This window comes from Nilaparvata lugens, chromosome 2, assembly GCF_014356525.2.
Source record: "Nilaparvata lugens isolate BPH chromosome 2, ASM1435652v1, whole genome shotgun sequence".
Classification (NCBI taxonomy): domain Eukaryota; kingdom Metazoa; phylum Arthropoda; class Insecta; order Hemiptera; family Delphacidae; genus Nilaparvata; species Nilaparvata lugens.
In genome coordinates, this window is record NC_052505.1 from 5,827,332 (window position 1) to 5,847,469 (window position 20,138).

The 20,138-nt window shown below is 36.3% G+C and overlaps 1 protein-coding gene across 1 annotated transcript in view; it reads right to left on the reverse strand.

The window, feature by feature from the left end:
• LOC111059210 (WD repeat and FYVE domain-containing protein 3) overlaps positions 1-20,138 on the reverse strand; it is a 172,814-nt gene that overhangs the window by 108,872 nt on the left and 43,804 nt on the right. Inside the window, exons 16-23 of the mRNA XM_039419973.1 lie at positions 19,588-19,732; positions 15,383-15,535; positions 10,879-11,093; positions 7,888-8,076; positions 5,016-5,113; positions 3,703-3,924; positions 2,461-2,639; positions 909-1,137 (exon numbers count right to left, since the gene is read on the reverse strand). Coding sequence (XP_039275907.1) covers positions 909-1,137; positions 2,461-2,639; positions 3,703-3,924; positions 5,016-5,113; positions 7,888-8,076; positions 10,879-11,093; positions 15,383-15,535; positions 19,588-19,732 — 1,430 coding nt within the window. The remainder of the gene's footprint in view (positions 1-908; positions 1,138-2,460; positions 2,640-3,702; positions 3,925-5,015; positions 5,114-7,887; positions 8,077-10,878; positions 11,094-15,382; positions 15,536-19,587; positions 19,733-20,138) is intronic.

Sequence of the window (20,138 nt, forward strand, 5' to 3'; positions counted from 1 at the left end):
ATGTTGTTGTATTTCTCCATAATTGAAAGAATATGGTGTTAATGTTGTCATTACCACTTTAATTAATTCGAAAATTAATTCATATAGCAGAACCAGGTTTCATGGTAACACCCTACCACATCTTCAGCTGAACTAATTTGTTTGTTATTTTTGAATGAACAGGAAATTCAATTTTAGGTTATGTTTTGTTAGAATAATATATGTTTCAAATCTGCATTATCCATAATTTGTCATTTTAAATAATCTGTATTAAAAATTCAAGGTAAACAGTCGGGTTTTTTGTTTACGTTGCATATTTAACAAGGATTATTTGGAATGACAAATTATGGATGAAGCAGATTTGAAACAGATATTATTACAACAAAATAATACATGACCTAAAAGTAGTAAACACCTCTAATTCATCTGTAGCCATAACGTTAATACAACATAATCATCCTATGAGTCATTGAATCTGATGAATTGATAAATTAAGTGCTCTATAGTGAGGTCCACGTTATAATGACAGTGTCTGTTTAGCAATGGTATTGCTATCCTTGTCTGTCATTCAACAAAGCGGATAGCGCTATCTCTTTCTTGCTTTTCTCTGTTGCCAGATTGTCTTTCAACAATGTAGAATTTATTATTAAATAAAAAAATATTTCATCTTAATTATGAAAATTCATTATGAAATTATTGGAAAATACAATTTCTTGCTTAATAAATATAATTTATTATTTTAAACGAGAATGAACAGTTAATATTACATGTATCAGCTACCGTCTATGGAAGGCATTGACAAGACAAAGGATCGGCAACGTTGTTTTATCTTTCTTCACTGCCATTATAACGTGGACCTCACTATAGACGCGCTTCTGTAGTTACCGCTAAGGAATTGCACCTTGAGATACAAATCACTTTTTACTTACAGTTGAGTTGTGGAGCCTGAAGACTTCCAATGTAGTTGGGGCCCAGCTGATAAATAGTTGTGACTATGTGCGGACTGAGAACCTCTTCTAGCAGATGACAAGGACCTTGCTTCCAAATCAGCCGGGAGTTGCGTCTCCAAATCGGCGGCGTTCCAATGAAGCCGTACACCGAGGAAGCCACTGTCAAGTTGGCAGCCCCTCCTCCAGGGTTCTGTGATATGTAATGCAGCTGCAAAACAACAATTATTGGAATATACAAGTATTTTTGGTTGAGTTAATTTAGCAATGGTTTTATGAATGTACGAGGGTGATTTTTTCAACCTCCGATCACATATCATACGACACAGGGGCGACTCTCACATAGCTAAACAGCTTGTCATGGCCATCAAACGCCCTGTGATCTGAGCTTAGACCTTCTAACCTATTTCCAATGTAAGTTTTTAAAACAGAGATGCTTCCCATGTTATTTAAATGGAGTTACTTTTCCTCCCTAGGGAGTTTTTCCGTTTTTTCGTCCCGAGAGCGAAAAAGTGACACTTTAGTATTATGTTACAGGGAGTAAAGTAAGTACTTTAGACAGTAAGTGGAGGAAAAAGGAATATTCCTGCCAAATCTCATCAAATTCTATCAACGCGTTTGGCCATAGTCGCGTTACATACAGACAGACAAAAGAAAATCCGAGTTGAAATATAGACCTCAATACGTTCGGTCAATTCTATTCAATGCTGTATCTGAGAGAATTAGACATTTGAATCCTTATTATGAGGTGAAAGAGTTTTATGAAAATGTTAATACTATGACAATTTAATCTAGTCCATTTTGAAATATATTTATTAACTGTCTGTGACTTTTTTAACTAGGCTATAGAATGTAATGTTGTTGAATTTTGACTATTGTAATACTCTTGACGATCTTAAGAGCCTTCTGCAATAAAATGATTTCATCAATGAACTCTATTGAATTTTAAAAGTACCTAATAAACAAATAGTATCTTACTTAACAAGGATGGGAAGGGGCCTTTCGCAGGCGAGAATGATGCAATAGCACTGATTCGAGCACTGCTAAAGACATTCACGTCCAAGTAACGTTCACTATTTTTTGTCATAATAATCTAAAGAAGAATAATTGAGAAATAGAAAACATTACCTGCTTGTGCTGACGTTACTACATGCATTCTATAAACATAACCTAGTTTACAAATTCCGAATCAGGAATTTTGTGGAAGTTGACAAAACTTCCACCTGGAGCGCTGAAGGTGGTTTATTTGTAGCAGTTTTGCTGTTCCTATTTCGGAACAAGAAAAAATACTCGACTGTAAAGAAAACATATTGTTTCATTACAGTAGAGTATGCTGTAACGAGAATCATATGTTTATTTTTTCTGCAAACAGCTGTTCACCGGATTAATTCAATGCATGGAAAACAGCTGAAATTGGATGACTATGACAAAAAAACAATTCTTGCAGTATGGAATTTTCAAAGTAATAAGGAGGAAACAAGTAAATTAATCAGAAAAATGAGTGAAAAAAGAAAAAAGAAGTAGGCCTACTCACTTTTTGACTATGAACATGCTGTCCATCCATGTAGAGAGAGAAGGATGAGTTCTTGAGCACTGCTCTATTTAGAACTAGGACTAGATGATGCCAGGAGCCTTCCTGCAGCAGATCAGGACACCAGATCCTGGCACAGGACACGCTCGATCCTTGAACGTCAGGCTCCCAGTCTGCTCCGGCTTCAACACAAAATTGTATTCAATTGCAAAGAATTCATCAATTTATCACTTAACAGCTGTCATGTTGTAGCTTAATATTGTTCGTTAGTTTTCGGCCCTAAGTTTTCTGATTAAATTAATTCCTATTGCTCTTTCCAGATTCTGTTTCACTTGCACATATACGCATCTAATGAGTACGTTATGGGTGGACCAGATCCTCCCAGGGGCAGACGAATCGCGTTCCATGGGAGCTTTTGACAGTTCATAAACGAGTCGCCATCTTTGATTATCCTGCACCGGTGCAGAATTCATGGACCGGTCGAAAACATATATGATCCACAAAAGACTAACCGGAACCGCAGAGCTTTTATTGGTCGAAAGTTTGGGCGTCTGCTGCTGTCATATGAACATCTGAGGTGAACAGTGGACACTCACGAGAAAGATAAAGTTAAAACGGAGGATCAAATCAAATACGAGGTAATTTATTCTTTTATTTTCAATTTACAATACACTGTTGTATAAAATAGAAACTGTTGTCAAGATTGAAACTTTGAAGCCACAAATTGAAAACTTATTAAAATTTTAAAATTATTAAAATTAATCAGCTGAAAGTCTTGAGGTTGATTCATATGAGTGTATATATTATATTTTTTAATTGTTGTTCTTATTCCTAGTATATGAACCGAATTCACCAAAGCGAAAACTTGGTTTGATTCTAAATAAACAAAAAATTATGATACAAAATAAATTCAAAATCATGGACTTGGAACCAACTGCCGCTCAAACCTAGTTTTCGTTTTTGGTGAATTTGAGCCTTAAATAGTTTCTATTTTGACTAGTAAATGGTTTCGTAAAACATCATCCAATGTTTGTGTTTTGTAAGACATAACCTCCTTTTGTGTGAAACCAAACAAGCTCCAGTGTTTACACAGAATAAAATAGATTTCAAAAGTGTGCGTCAAAGTGCATGGATCCCATGGAACACTAGCGGTGCACTGTACGGTGTTTGTGGTGCACCAGGGGCAGCGGATCTGGTCCTCCCAGAACGTACTCATTGTGATTACATTACCCTAACTGCACTTACTATGCGACAGCGGAGTTTCCTGAGTGGTGACAATGACAGCCTTGTCTCTAGCCGAGAGCACAACTGCCAGGCAGATGAGATGGTCGTCCTTGGCCGAGTGCAGATTGCGGACCAGAGTCAGCAGCCTCACGCAGTGCGGATCGGTGCGCGGATCGCTGAACCGTTCAACGCAGATCCACGACGAAAAACTCAAACCGGTTTGTGGCGGGAATATCCGATCACCTGCCACACAAAATCGTTCATTTTAATTCAATTTACAGGAATGGAGAAAACAGGATTCATTTCTTCTTAATTTGAGTTATACACAAAAAATATAGTATATTCACACATATAATTAGTATCACACTATAACTCGCAACAAATACTCATAGAATAATTATTATTGGAGTAATAATTGATAAATGATTACGATTCAAATATTATTCTTAACAACATCTACAAGTATAAAGCCTGATTTTCACCAGTAGAGTTAGGCTCAACTCACACTTACGCGACTCAGGTCGAGAAGAGACTCGACTCTAGTCGAGAGCATGTGTTTCCAAATGGTGACACTCAGACCAGTCAATTCCAGTCTCCGCGACGTCACCATTTGAAAACACATGCTCTCGACTAGAGTCGAGTCTCTTCTCGACCTGAGTCGCGTAAGTGTGAGTTGAGCCTAAGTGTTCGAGTAACTGGCATACTAACTCTACTTACTTGGTCGAATAACTGTTTTCACTACAGTTGAGAATAGTAGGTGAAGTGTGTTGTCTAGTGAACAGAACTAATCTCAAATTTTTTCAATAAATTAACACTTAAACACTTATTAACTTTTTAATAAATAACAATACTTCTTAAGCTTCGACTCTACTCTAATGAGAATGATATGAGAATAATTTTTTCAGTTAAAGTTACTTACATGTATGATTACATGTATCCTTAACATGATTGCCGTGTAGATTGAGACATTTGTCATACCTGTGGACCAGCCTAGTAAAACCCTCTTCAAAGAATGCTGCCTCAAGCTGGCTATGACATTTTTTTGGAGCTCCTCGTTAGTTTGGAAGCTCTGCCCTAATCAGTTCAGACGTGATGATGCATCAAACATAATTCTCCTATCCCGTACGTGTATAAGCACTACCTCCATAAACAAAGCCATAGTGCATTCTGGTGACGTCAGCACAGGTAGGGCTAGAATGCTCACTAATGCGTCACCAGAATGCACTATGACTTTGTTTACGGAGATAGATGTTATTTCCTTCATTATAGTATAACAGATGACATTACATTTGAATGATGAGGACAAAAATGTATTAAAATAATGAGCAGTTTACCTGAGCCCATGCCTCCAACAACTCCCAGATCGGGTGCAGTCAAAGTGTCAAAGACAACAGACTGCGGCGCCACGCTCGGTAGATACATGCAGCCAAATCTGAAATGCAAAACACAGTTCACAATATATTATTAAATAGCTTAAACGATTCACAATTCACTAATCGATATTCTTGTCTTAGTCTGATCACCTGAATTATATGGATTGATCCGTGGGTCTAGTGGATAGAGTGCTTGCGTAGCAGCATATAGATCCCGGGTTCAAACTCTCTCAATACCAAAAGTTTTTTAACCAGATCACTCCCGTGTTATCGGATGGGCACGTTAAACTGTCGGTCCCGGCTGAAGTATGACAGTCGTAAGGCCCATTGACGGCTTAAATTATATATTCAGGCGGTGGGACCTTCCCGCAAGGGACTCCCCACCAACAAAAGCCATACGAATTTACTTTTTACCTGAATTATATCAGTGGATAAAACTAGAGACCTCCTGGGTTGAAGAACTCGCTCATCAACTGTTGTATTGATCTCTGAGATCCGCCACTTGTGATTATTCAGAGTTGTCTGTTTTTGTTTTTGAACTTGTTCTGTTTTATCAAGTTTTAACTCGGACAATGAAACGTTGATGAGTCTGGTTCAAGAGCATGTTCCATTGTGAGATATGCGAGACAAAAGATATCATCGTCGAGATGTTCATAGGAATCTTTGGACAAAGATTGCTGAACAAATAGGATCTGAAAGATTATTGTAATAGATAACTAATTTAGTGGATAATTGTTTATTGAATTTTCAAAATCTCAATATAATCATTGTTTATGAAAAATTTTGGAGGCTATGATAGTGGTTAAATCAATAATTAATAGTTCAGCCAACTACTGGACTAGACATGAACGATTCCAATGGACGACCATATTCGGCCGAATTAACGGCCGGCAGATTCGTCCGATCCAACGGCCGAACGGATCTGTTGAATACGGTTCCAGTGGACGGTTACCCTAAGGCACAATACTAACATTCATGCGACTCATTGTTTATGAAAATTTTGCTGGCTATGATAGTGGTTAATTCAATAATTGGCAACCAGCAAACTTCTGAACTAGACATGAACGGTTCCAATGGACGACCATATTCGGCCGAATCAACGGCCGGCAGATTCGTCCGATCCAACGGCCGAACGGATCGGTTGAATACGGTTCCAGTGGACGGTTACCCTTACTATTATTCTGATGAGTACACTCACCCTTCAGCAGACATGTCCATCTCGACGAACGGTGGCAGGGGTATGTTGGTCTGGGATCGCGGCGTCGTCATGGAGACGAGCGTCTTGACCCGCGTGAGAGGCACAGAGCCACCGGGGCGTCTGCTCGGGTGGTGCAGGATCGAGTCCATCGCCTGGCAGCAGAGTGGCGATCCCAGACGCAGAAACTCTCTGAAAGATAAGGGCAGTCAGCATCTGATAACGTCAAGTTAATAGAATTTCCATTGAATTGAATTGATTGCCAAATATTACAAACTGGCAGGTAACCCGTGCTCCGCAAGGGTGTGATTAAAAACTTGACAAACTGAAAACTTGACCTACTGAAATCTTGACGAATCTAAAATAGGCTTATAACCATCCTCGCGTAAATTAAGAATCTTTATGCAAATTTCAAGATTAATCAGTCCAGTAGTTCAGACGTGATGATGTGTCAGCCATGTATTTCCCATCCCATATGTGATAGCCAATTTTTCCATTATTATAAATAATAGATAACTGAAGAAGACATAATACTTGAAAACCTAACAGTATCATATTGATTTTTTTCAATAAATCAATTTTAGTATTGATTAGATCCTCCACAATTTTAATCAAGCAGCCTTTTGTTTCCCCAATTCCCCAAAAAATACCTACAATATTCGTTTCACTCCGAATTTGTGTCTGATAGTACATCATAACTGAAGAATATAAATTATTACTAATTTTATTGTTATCTGTTCATGTTTTTCTTATGAATTCCAATGATACAGCGTGAAACCTATGTCCATTTCATTTGTACTGGTTGCAAAATTTTACATTAAATAATTATTTGATGAAATCCAATTTCAATCATAATGAAAACAATTTCCTTAAAAAAATAATTTATAATAATACGTTTCGAGGGAAAAAAAACAAGAACAAATAAAATGGAAGAATGGGGGACTCGAACCGAGAAACCTTCGCTCCAAAGTCGAGTACTCTATCGTTAGACCATGACACTGCTGAAATAATAAATCTTGTAACAATCTTATAACCTCCTTATAAAAACACATTTTATAATAATGGAACAATGATGTCCCGTGAATGAAATTTAAACTTAAATTCTGAAAAATCTAGAAGGAAAATTGAAATTTGGGCTTCGAGGTGCAAGAAATTGATATTTTTAGAATCTATGTGCAAAATTTGGAGATCTGAATCATTCCCGTTTTTCAAATTAACATGTTTTGATGCGAACAAAAACAACCCTACTCTCTCTTATTATACAGATACATATTTGTACAATATAATTAAAAGAGTATACAATACAAATAGACATTGATTGCAACTTGAGTATAACAATATTATTTATTTGGCATTACCAACATAAGAGACCTTGTGTGCTGGCAGTGAGTTGCAGATCACTTATTCTGCTTCAAGTACTTTATATACAATTAAAATTTGATAATGTTGAAGAAAGTATTACAATAATTGGCAACCAGCAAACTTCTGAACTAGACTGACGTAAACGGTTCCAATGGACGACCATATTCGGCCGAATTAACGGCCGGCAGATTCGTCCGATCCAACGGCCGAACGGATCTGTTGAATACGGTTCCAGTCGACAGTTACCCTTACTATTATTCTGATGAGTACACTCACCCTTCAGCAGACATGTCCATCTCGACGAACGGTGGCAGGGGTATGTTGGTCTGGGATCGCGGCGTCGTCATGGAGACGAGCGTCTTGACCCGCGTGAGAGGCACAGAGCCACCGGGGCGTCTGCTCGGGTGGTGCAGGATCGAGTCCATCGCCTGGCAGCAGAGTGGCGATCCCAGACGCAGAAACTCTCTGAAAGATAAGGGCAGTCAGCATCTGATAATTTCAAGTTAATAGAATTTCCATTGAATTGAGTTGAATTGATTGCCAAAAATTACAAATACATATTTCTACATTATAATTACTAGTAGTTCTATGTACTGTTCATACCAATTCGTCATCTTCTCTTCTCCACTTCTGTTATCCTATTATACTAGTAGTTCTGTGAACAGTAGACCTCACGCAGTATTCTCATTCACAAGTACCTGATTGAAACTATAGACCTTATGGAAATACAGCAATAGACTGGCTTCTCCACACATCTGTGTAATCACTAGTCTGCTGATTTATGATGAATAATTCTATAGTCTGATTTTTACTCTAATATTGGCGTATGAAGGAGGCTCCTTTTTCCTTTTATATTATCCTTGACATGCAAAATTTCCAAAAGCCTTGTATATACGTCGACGCGCAATTTAAAAAGGAACATACCTGTCAAATTTCATGAAAATCTATTACCGCGTTTCGCCGTTAATGCGCAACATTTAAACATTAAGAGAAATGCCAAACCGTCGACTTGAATCTTAGACCTCACTTCGTTCGGTCAACAAGAGAATACAATACAAATATACATTGATTGCAACTTGAGTATAATAATATTATCTATTTGGCACTGCCAACATAAGAAACCTTGTGTGTTGGCAGTGAGTTGAAGTTCACTTATTCTGCTTCAAGTACTTAATATACAATTAAAATTTGATAATGCTAGAGAAAGTATTACAATAATTTACAAAAATCGCTACATATTTACAAGAATACTACATATTATATGGGAAAGTGATAATCCAATTAATTATTGTGAAGTCTTGAGGCTACCATACAGTTAATCTTTCACAAATAGAACATAAATACACTAAAACTAAACTCCTGTAAGATGACGTGGGACAATTACATACCTGGTTTAAGAAACTGAAACTGAAAAACCACCGCTCACAGTTTCTAGTAACAATAATGCTTGTTGGGTACACTATTATACTTCATACTACTAGTTTAAAGAATATTCTGCTCAATCCAATATTCTACACTTTTAAGTAAATTACATGAGATTTTTCATCTATAAAATCGTTTGGAATCTTATTTATAATGTAGCTACAATAATATGTAAATTGGTGCCTGCATATTCATTTTTTTTATACAATTACAAATCATATGAATATGATCGGGATAGAACAACAGGCATAGCCCAAAACTATTCTGTTCCCAAATTTGGATAAATAATAAAATGTCCGGAAAATAGGTTATATTCTTACTGAGGAAAGTTAAAGTTCAAAGTTCTGTCCAAAAATATATATGAGCTGAAATTATTGAATTTAGAATGATTAAAATACCAAATTATAGTCGAATATTGCACTTAATATCACCGCACTTTGAATAAATTAAGTTATTTCAGTAAATCAATATGGTTAGCTTGATGAGTTCTGTGTTGAATCTATTGTTGGGACGTGTATTATGGAGTGAAATGTGTGTAGCAAAATTAGATTTATTCTTATTAATATACGAATATTAATATTTGATACCATTGATATCTGATTATCCAACATAACAACATCAAACGATCCTAGATTGATCGATTTATTGATTGATTTTCTAGACGCAGAAACTCAGATCAGATAAATAGAGTTACATTGATATCCAACATCAAACAATAATTCATGATTTTCAAAAAGAAACAATTCATGAATGAATTAGATAACTTGGGGTGTGATCACATTGAATGCGTACATGTGCAAGTGCACATGTGAAAAACAAAATTTGAAAAGTTCCATTGAAACGCAGTGTAACTTGCATGTAGCTGCTCACACTGAAGCGACCAGAAGTGCAGGCGTTTAGTGTGGGTGTTCCCATTGCTCTTCCCACATTTTGCTTCTCATCTGTACGCTTGGTCCTGCATAACCAAGCTTGCACTTGCACATATACACATTAAACGCATTCACATCCTCAGTTGTAGTAGTTGGACACTATGTTTCCAAGTAGATATTTTAAAAACAATTACTTTTTGATGAAAAATGAGGAATGCATTTCACTCCCAAATGAGGAGCTTCATAAGCCTGACACCAGGCGCGCTTGCTTTTGATTTGAAATTGATTTGGTCGTTGATTGAAATGAGATTTGTTTTTTTGAGCGGTTGAAAATGTCTTATCAAATTAAATCAAATCAAATTTATTGCCTTACGAAATACGTTTACAATTAAATTGGTATACAGATTACAAATCTTCTAATAGAAAAATTGAGATTTAACATGGTAGGTTAAACTATTATACTACAACTATACAATTCAGTCAAGATGAAAGTGGGAAAAACCTGGCCAATTCACTTGCCAAGTTTTTTGAGGTGATTTAAAATATCATATTGTTCTAGTGTGTTTAGTCTCTGGCGGTAAGTTAGAATTTCCCGTGTTTCTTAGCTTTAAAAGTTGTTTATAATCTCCAAATCGCTAAATTTGGAGAGAAATCTCGCCAAAAGCGAAGAGTCGCCATGTTGTTTATCAATTTTATGTGAGGTATTTTAGGTCTGTGCACAGTTATGTCTATTGAAACTTTCCCTGATGCCAAAACATTGGTTAGATAGAAGCATGTACGGAAAAAAGTGAATAGAGCTGCAGTGTGACATGTGTGATGATAATTCGAGATAAACGACAAACAACTGTGCAATGACCAACCATTTATGTCAGTGATTTTAATCTATGTCTCACCATAGTTATGTCTGGATTTATGTAATGATTCTGCAACCGGGCCTGAATGGCAAAAGCTTGAAACGAGAGGAGTAATGTGTTACCTGAGATCCTTGGGTTCGAGTGACTGTGTGGCCAGCCTCTCCAGCATATACTGCAGTGGCGGATGCAACGGATGCGTCTCATCTTCGAGCGGCACCTCGCCGACGGCCAGCAGCTGCCCGGGCAAACCCACCTCGCACATCAGCTGCTGGTTGCGTTCACAACGGACCAGCGATTTTACCACCTCAGCCGCGTACAGCTGCAGCGTTAGTGTCAGCTGAAAGCACAAACACAACTTGAAACGTTAAATATAATCACAATATTATTTTTTGTGTATTTGAGAAGTTGATATTGTGGTAATTATTCAAATTTAATTAAAAAGACTAAGAAATTGTCAAAAACCACAGATTTATTGATACTTAGAAAGACCGGTTTCGGTCATCACACCATTGTCAATCTCTGATAAACTAAAACTAAATACAAGAGCAGCAGAATTTATACTAGTAGGCGAGTACTGCTATTGGTCAAGGGCATGAACGCCTGCCATTGGCCCAGCTAGACAGTCTGCTCCCACTCAACGGGAGTAAAACTGTAAAACTAAAGTGGGAGGAGACTGTCTAGCTGGGCCAATGGCAGGCGTTCATGCCCTTGACCAATAGCAGTACTCGCCTACTAGTATGAATTCTGCTGCTCTTGTAGTTTTAGTTTATCAGAGATTGACAATGGTGTAATAACCGAAACCGGTCTTTCTAAGTATCAATAAATCTGTAGTTTTTGACAATTTCTTAGTCGTTTTCATTCAATCACAATATTGAATTATATAAAGATGGGGGCAAAACAGACATCAACATAAAAAACATCAAACGTTACATATTTAATCACAATATTAAAAAATCTGGTGTAGTACACTCATACAACTTTCCTTGCTCATTGAAATGTAAGCCCCATTCTTAAACGAGAATAATTTAGGGGAATAACATCATGACGATTGGCGGCAACATATTTTTAACTACGATCAGACTACTGTATAATTATATAATGTTTTCAGAGTACTTTTTCCTTTGTGTAAATTGTGAAATTCGATGATTTTTTAAAAGTCGTTAAAACAGCTGTTCTACAGATGAGATATCTCGACTATGTGTTCTTTTTATGAACTGCTCTACCTACCTACCTCATGCACGAGAAGGAGGTTACAAAGTCCATTTCTCAAGGATGGGGTGGACCCCCCATTAGTTTCCCAGAAAGGAGACTCATGCCAGTTAATAGAACTGATAAAAAGCTATACAGAGTATGAATTTGAAAAAAATCGGTCAAGTTATTTTGAGAAAATCCTGAAAACATGGTTTTTTTAGTAATTATTCGCCATTTTTCTCAAGTATATTACAGAGCTCCTGCAATTTTCTCAGAAATGAGACTCATGTCAGTTGATAGTGCTTATAAATAGCTATCCATGGTATGAATTTAAAAAAAATGCTGGAGCAGAAATCTCGAGTCATATATCTAAATGGAAGAAGAAATTACTGTATGTCCAGTTTTTTATATCCAGTTTAATTTTTCCGCTGATCTTATTGTCCATGAGAAAGTGATTTGGAATGAGGTTTATTATTTTAGTACCTATGTAAATTAATTGCCTCCTTATACATTCAATATTAGTGTTATAGGTTACATATTTGTTAGCAGTGGCCCTTAGATTATAATAATTAAGAGTAGAGTTTATTGTGAGAGGAAAATCGGATCTATATTTTATTAAGTACTCAATTACGGTTTTTATGTATAATTGACGTATAGTCATGACCTCAAAATCACTAAAAACCATATCCGTTGGATAGAGCCTGGGTTTGTTTAATATAGTTTTAATTATCAGTTTTTGTGCTACAAATAATTCAGCAATATGACAGTTGAAACAGCCTCCCCAAACAACTATGCCATACTGCAGAATTGACTTGACTAGAGCATGATACATCATTTTCAGGTGGTTCTTATTAAGAATTCTGTTAACTTGGTAAAATTTAAAGGATAAATATCTAATTTTTCTACATATGTATTTAATATGAACATCCCATTTAAGGTTTTCATCAATTATAATTCCCAATACTTAGTATTATTGACTTTTTTAATGGTGGGACAATCACAATTACCCAAGTTTAAATTGCACTGAGAATGGAGTCTCAAATCTTGATTCTCGTTAGGCTGCCCTACTCTATTTGCAGAGAAAGTAATGTAATTAGTTTTTTCAATATTTAAACTTAAGGTATTCTTATCTAACCACTTCTTAATTAAAAGCATATTATTTTCAGCTATAGTATGAACTTCATTCCATGAATTTCCGTGAAAAATAGCTGCAGTATCATCTGCAAAGGATATCACAGTTGAGTTTAGAAGTCTTAAATTTAAAAAGTCATTTACATAGAGTATGAAAAGGATGGGAGAAAGTACAGTACCTTGAGGAAGACCATAAGAAGTTAAGTTAGTTACACTAGATTGATCATTTATGGTTAGGGACTGGGTTCTATTACTCAGATAGCTTTTGAACAATTTAAGCGAGACTCCTCTGAAACCATAGGACTCCAGTTTATTGAACAAGTATTATGAGGTATTGTATCAAAAGCTTTGCGTATATCCAGGAAGACCGCAATAGTTTTCTTATTGGAGTTTATTTTATCAGATAAAGTATTGATGAATTTTATTAGAGCGTCAGATGTACTTTTACTATTTTGGAAACCGAATTGGTTCTTGTTGATTATTTTGTTAAGATTCAAGAAAGAAACAACTCTTGACTTTATTAGTTTCTCCATTATTTTAGCAAGGTTGCTGATAAGACTAATCGGTCTATAATTACAGGGATTAGTCGGGTCACCTTGTTTGAATAGAGGTTTTATTTTGGCTGATTTGAGGTGCTCGGGAAAATTATCGTAGAATTATCCGCCATTTTTTCCGCCATCTTGAATTGAATTTTATTGAATTTCTTATTGTCGGATCCTCATGGTATAAAGACCTTAAGTTTAAAATTTCAAGTCGATCGGTTGATTGGGAATGGAGTTATCGTGTTCACAGACATACACACACACAGACCAATACCCAAAAATCATGTTTTTGGACTCAGGGGACCTTGAAACGTATAGAAAACTTGAAATTGGGGTATCTTAATTTTTTTTTGGAAAGCAATACTTTCCCAACCTATGGTAATAGGGCAAGGAAAGTAATATAAAGCTGAGAGCACAAACAAACCATAACATGAAACATACAGATATAACCATATTACATCATACAGATATAAGGTATTCTCTATAGCAGGCAGTGGCAAGGCAGAGAATCGGCAACGCTGCTCTGCTATCTCTCTCCACTGCCACTATAACGTAGACCTCACTATAGTAGAGAAACGAACCACTTCGTAGAAAAATCTGGTGTGGTCTGGTTTAAGCGCAACGCCTTGAAGACAGTGTACACTGCCAATTATAACGTGGACCTCACTATAGATGTAATCTAGTGATTAAGGGCCGGTTTCCGAGCTCGGGTTTTAGCTAAGTTCTAGACTTTAAACACCTGGAGTCAGAAAATTGGTTTTCCGAAACAGGGCGTAGTCGTAGTTTTTATGATAATCTTTATTTTCTCATTTCTGTAATTGGAAACGTTTTTCATTGACGAAATGAAACATTCCTAAATAATTCAGAAAAGCTGAAACATCAAACTATTTTCTTTTCATTTTATTTTGTTTTCAATTTTCTAGTATTTCGAAATTTATAATATATAAACGTGGATCACGACTACGCCCCGTTTCGGAAAGCCAATTTTTCTGACTCCAGCTGTTTAAAGTCTAGAACTTGGCTAAATGCCGAGCTCGGAGACCGACCTTAGGTGGGCCGTCCACTAGAACTGTTTTCGTCGAACTAGCATCGGCTGAAAACTACCGAACTCGTCCGAACGATCCCCCAACAAAGAAAGCTCTAGATGCTCCCCATTGCAACAGGTTCATACGTCCGTGCACGGCCGTCCCCGGCCGATCAAGTTTTCGATCCAAATTGAATGGGATTTTCCGGCTCTAACCGGCCGAAGTCGAGCTGAGACAACATCATCCTAACCTCAAAATTGTTTCACAGACTTGTCTGTTTTTGTTTTTTGAACTTGTTCTGTTTTATAAAGTTTTAACTATGGACAATGAAAAGTTGATAAGTTTGGTTCAAGATATATGCGAAACAAAATATATCATCGTCGTGATGTTTATAGGAATCTGTAGACCAAGATTACTGAACAAATAGGATCTGAAGGTAAGATTAGTGTAATGAATAGCTAATTTAGTGGATATTTGTTTATTCAATTTTCAAAAACTCAATATAATCATTGTTTATGAAAATTTTGGTGGCTATGATAGTAGTTAATTCAATATTTGATAGTTCAGCCAACTACTGAACTAGACTGACGTAAACAGTTCCAATGGACGACCATATTCGGCCGAATTAACGGCCGGCAGATTCGTCCGATCCAACGGCCGAACGGATCGTTTGAATACGGTTCCAGTGGACGGTTACTCTTGAATTTTTAGAATTTGGGTAACTTTGAGTGACTTACTTGCGTTTGCGAGGAGTGCTGTATTGAAGGAAGTAGATGCAATATGGCTATGACCACCCCCGGATGAACCACTATGGGGTCTGGCACTGGCGGAGTCAGATTCAGAGTATTCACACGCCGACCTGAGCATGGGGACTCCAGCGACTTCTGTGTCTGAAAAGTGGTTGTTGATTCAAATTAGAATATTTATGGTTACAGACAATTGTGAGAAAATAATAGAACATACTGGATCAAACATAGAGTGATATGAAAATAGAAATTGCTTTGTATAGTATAGTATATTTTTGTATAGTAGCGCTCATCGAATTTCCATCTAGCTGTTTACCCTGTTGTCAATATTTGCAGTAGCAGAGGTCTTCGGGGTGATTTACAGCATTTAATTGAGATTTTCGTTTAATAATAACTATAAATTGCTTTATTGGCAAGGACATTTTCAACAATGCATGGTCAACGTCATGTACAAATTTTCAAAGTCACAATACAAAACGTCTAGATTAACTTTTATCATAAAATCAAGTTAATAAAATATCATTTGAACAGAGACAGGAATTATAATAAAGCCCATACATTCATCTTGATACTGTTTATGTATAATTTTTCCAATTTATAGATAGATAGTCAGTTAGCCTACTTTATATGGTGTTTCGTTTATCAAAATTTTCTTCGCATTCATTTTAAAAGATGTCTTACTCAACGTCTTAATAAAAAAAGGCAGAGTTTTTAAGAGGAGCTATGTTGATACCTATGCATTCTCAGACTGAGCTTTCGGTTTCTTATGTCATAAATTATTCATTATTCACATCAAATATTTCAATATTGGAATGTACAAAAAATACAATCGAAGAATACACATGAAGAGCTGGGAAGGTCATTACCCGCATTTTCTTGAATGAAGATATACAGCTTTCGCGATACGATGCATTGCATAGAAGTCTCAGTATCTTCTTTTGTGGGAGAAGAATTTTAATAGTCACTGGATTATTCCCCCGATCAGTACACCAAAAACACATAATGCTCTGGACATGAGCATAGTAAACGTTGAGCAGGATATCAACTCCTACACACGTGCTCAGTCTTCTGATCTTTAAATACTAGCCGTATTTACTCGCTTCGCTCGCCATATCCGTCTAGCCAGGGGGGCTCCGCCCCCTAGGAACTCTAGTCCAGTCGGGGATCCGACTGGATCGTCCAGAAATGAGATCAGCGGGCTCGTTTCGCTCGCCTGCATGTAGACCTCAGCGGATCCTCTGTACCGAATTCTGGACCCCCGACTGGATTGTCCAAAAATGAGATCAGCGGGCTAGCTTCGCTCGCCTGCATGTAGACCTCAGCGGAACCTCTGTATCGAATTTGAACGTATCATGTCAATTTGATCTCGAAAAACACCTGTTACTATATCGGCGTATCTTTGGCGAACAAAATTCTTTCACCTCAGCTAAACCTGTGTACTGAATTTTTTTAAATATATTTCCATCGATTATTGAAAAAAGGTGAGGAAACGCAGAAAAGCTGAGAAAACGCTAATTTGGGCTAACTGAATAAATTGGTATTTAGGAGGTCCTGGATAATAATGCATTTCAATCTTCAACTTGGTGCCAACCTAACAAAGTCAACTCAACTTAATGCCAACCTGACAAAATTTTTAATTTAGTTACCAGAACAACTGTTTCGAAGAGGTACTCTCTCTATATTATAATTCTATATTAACATATGGTATGGACATTTCAATTATAATTTTAAGATATTGGAATAAGAAAAAATATACATGCTAAAAGAACTTTAAACCCTTAAAAACCACCCTTAAAGTTAAAATATCGCCAAAAGATTTCTTAGTGCGCCTCTAAAGGGCCAACTGAACATACCTACCAAATTTGAACGTTTTTGGTCCTGTAGATTTTAAGTTCTGCGAGTGAGTGAGTGAGTCAGACAGTGAGTGAGTGCCATTTCGCTTTTATAGATATAGATAGAAGTGAATGTCTGTTTGTGTGTTTGCTAGTTTGTTTGTTCCCTATAGACTCAAAAACTACTTGACAGAACGGCATAAAACTTTGTGAATATGTTGTGTGAATATTGAGAATGGTTTCTGACCAGAAATTTGAATTGGAGAGCTAATAATAATTATTTATTAATCCATTTTACAGACCTATGTTTTCGAAATTTTTGGTGAGCGGCTACCGAAGAATAGAAAGATGATCATATTGTGATAATTTAGCATCTAAAGTTACCAGCTGTATAATAAACACGTCACCCTGTGATAAATTGTGTACTGGTATTAAATTTGGAGTTGAAGTTAGTGTAGTTGATTGGAACAAGCTGCAGATAATCGTTCCTTGAAATACAAATAATTATCACTCCCCTATCATTCATTGAGAAACTAGAAAATGTTGGAAAAAATTATTCACCTCATGGAAGAGAGTTGTTCATATTGCATTCATTAATTAATGAAGAATGACAGACTAATTTACATTTTTTTAATCTAGCTAAGCTTATATTTATCCTAGAATGGAAGATGGGAAGAATATGAAATTCTGTGTGATTCATCGTATATCGCATATTTCCTGGACCATCTATTGCCAATCAACAACTATGAACGCATTAAATTTATCATTGAAACACTGAATTTAACCTATCTATTTCAACACTCTACTGATAGATATTACTACCAATTGATTGAGAAGAATATGTTTTCGGAATAATAAATGCTGCATGACTAAGCACATAGGAAGTCTGTATTGAGATGTGAATGAAAATATTGATTGGCAGATAAATTTCATGATTCACCAAATGAAGTCAAGTGTGACATGAGATACATTGACTTTTTGGCGGTACGAAGTTCGCCGGGTAAGCTAGTAAGAAATAAAATATATGTCTGTTTGATTCTTCTGTTACAGCTCTCCGAGAGCAGTTCAGGTTGCACAAGGCTTTATTGACGGTTCTTCCATTCTTTCTTTGTTGTCAATTTCCATGTTCCTCACCCGGCTACAAGATTGCTCTTGACAGCCTACTCTCTATTGCATTCAGCAGAACAGGCTATGAATACCATGAACCAATGAAGAGAGTGCAGCGTATTATCAACTCGAAATGTGTGCATATAGTCATTTTTAATAGAATAGAATAGAATAGATTTATTTCAAGTATACATTTCACAATCGGAAACGTGACAATGTTCTAAAGATACAAAAATCAAAATGGTCCGGGTGCAAATGTCATTCCGTGGTCATTTCCTGGGTAACAGCCGTGAAAAAAAAAGTTCCACCAAAATGTTGGCGGCCATCTTGTTTCTGAGGTATTTGCCTGTGATTTCGACTTATCATCATCACGATCCTTATTACGCTAGACCTAACGAAGAAATTGAGACATCTTCCACGGCTGTAACCCTAAAATGACCACGGAGTGCCTTATTCATGACATTTGCGCCCGGACTAAAAACAGTAAAACACTTATCATATGATTTATTGAACTCATACATAAATGTTATAAGCATATTACATTCTCACTCACACGCTAAAATAATGTCGCAGGAATTGGTAGATATTGGTAGAAAACTTCACCCATTAAATTGTTAGATTGTTAATATTATTATTGAAATCATATTATTAACATTGGAATGATATATTCTGTTCTACTATTTTTTTCTTATAATGTATTGTGGGTTCAGTTTTCATTTATTGAACTTTGCATTTCTGAATCGGAAACAGTTTTGGGCTGTCAAAGCCAGTTGTTTCTCAAGGATCCCAACCCATATCAAATAAATGAATATAATAAAAATTGACACTGAAGAATCAAGGCTATAACCATAGCCACCTCTAATACAAGGCCCCGGCCTACGTTATTGCAACGTCGCAGTGTAGGCCTGGAATCTAATACATGATTGGTGAAAAAGATTTTTAGAAATACCAGCTTATCTTTTTCACCAATCATGTATTAGATTCTAGGCCTACACTGCGACGTTGCAATATCGTAGGCCGGGGCCTTGTATTAGGGGTGGCCTTGCTATTTTCTAAAAAGCTATTTTCTCTACTCAAAGCTATTTTCTCTCTTTTACTACATTGAAATTGAACAACTGATTCCTTGATTAATTTTTCATCAATCAATAAATAATTTCATCATTCTAATTTTAATAAATAAATTTATCAATTGATTATTGATAATTAATCTATAGTTCCTAAAGATTGAAATGAATAAAACACAAACTGCAAACCAACCTCCATGTTTCGTTTATGTGATGGGGACTTGAAGGACACAACAGTCGATGAGTTTGGTTTGTCGTAAGAATCTAGTGCCACATCGTACAACATTCTCAGGACTAGGCACGCATATGACAGTTCCGTTGGAATATGTTCTGGTAGACTGAAAAGCAATAATTCATTTACAAAATATTTTAAAATATTCAATGATATTTTTATTGAAACAATGCATTCCTTAATTAAAAGGTTGGGTTTATAAATTTACAACACTATAGATCAACGCTATAACAGTGGAGAAAGATAGAAGAACAGCTTTGCCGAGTCTCTGCCCTGCTACTGCCTTCTGTAGAGGATAGCTGATACCGGTATCTGATGTAATAACAACTGTTCATTATTGTTTAAGGCCCAAATTCACCAAAAACGAAAACTAGGTTTGAACGGCAGTTGGTTCTGAGTCAGATGATTTGAATTTGTTTTGTAATATGACTTTGTTCATTTCGATTCAACTGACGTTCAACCAAGTTTTCGTTTAGGTGAATTAGATAATTTAAATTATTTGATCCTTAAAT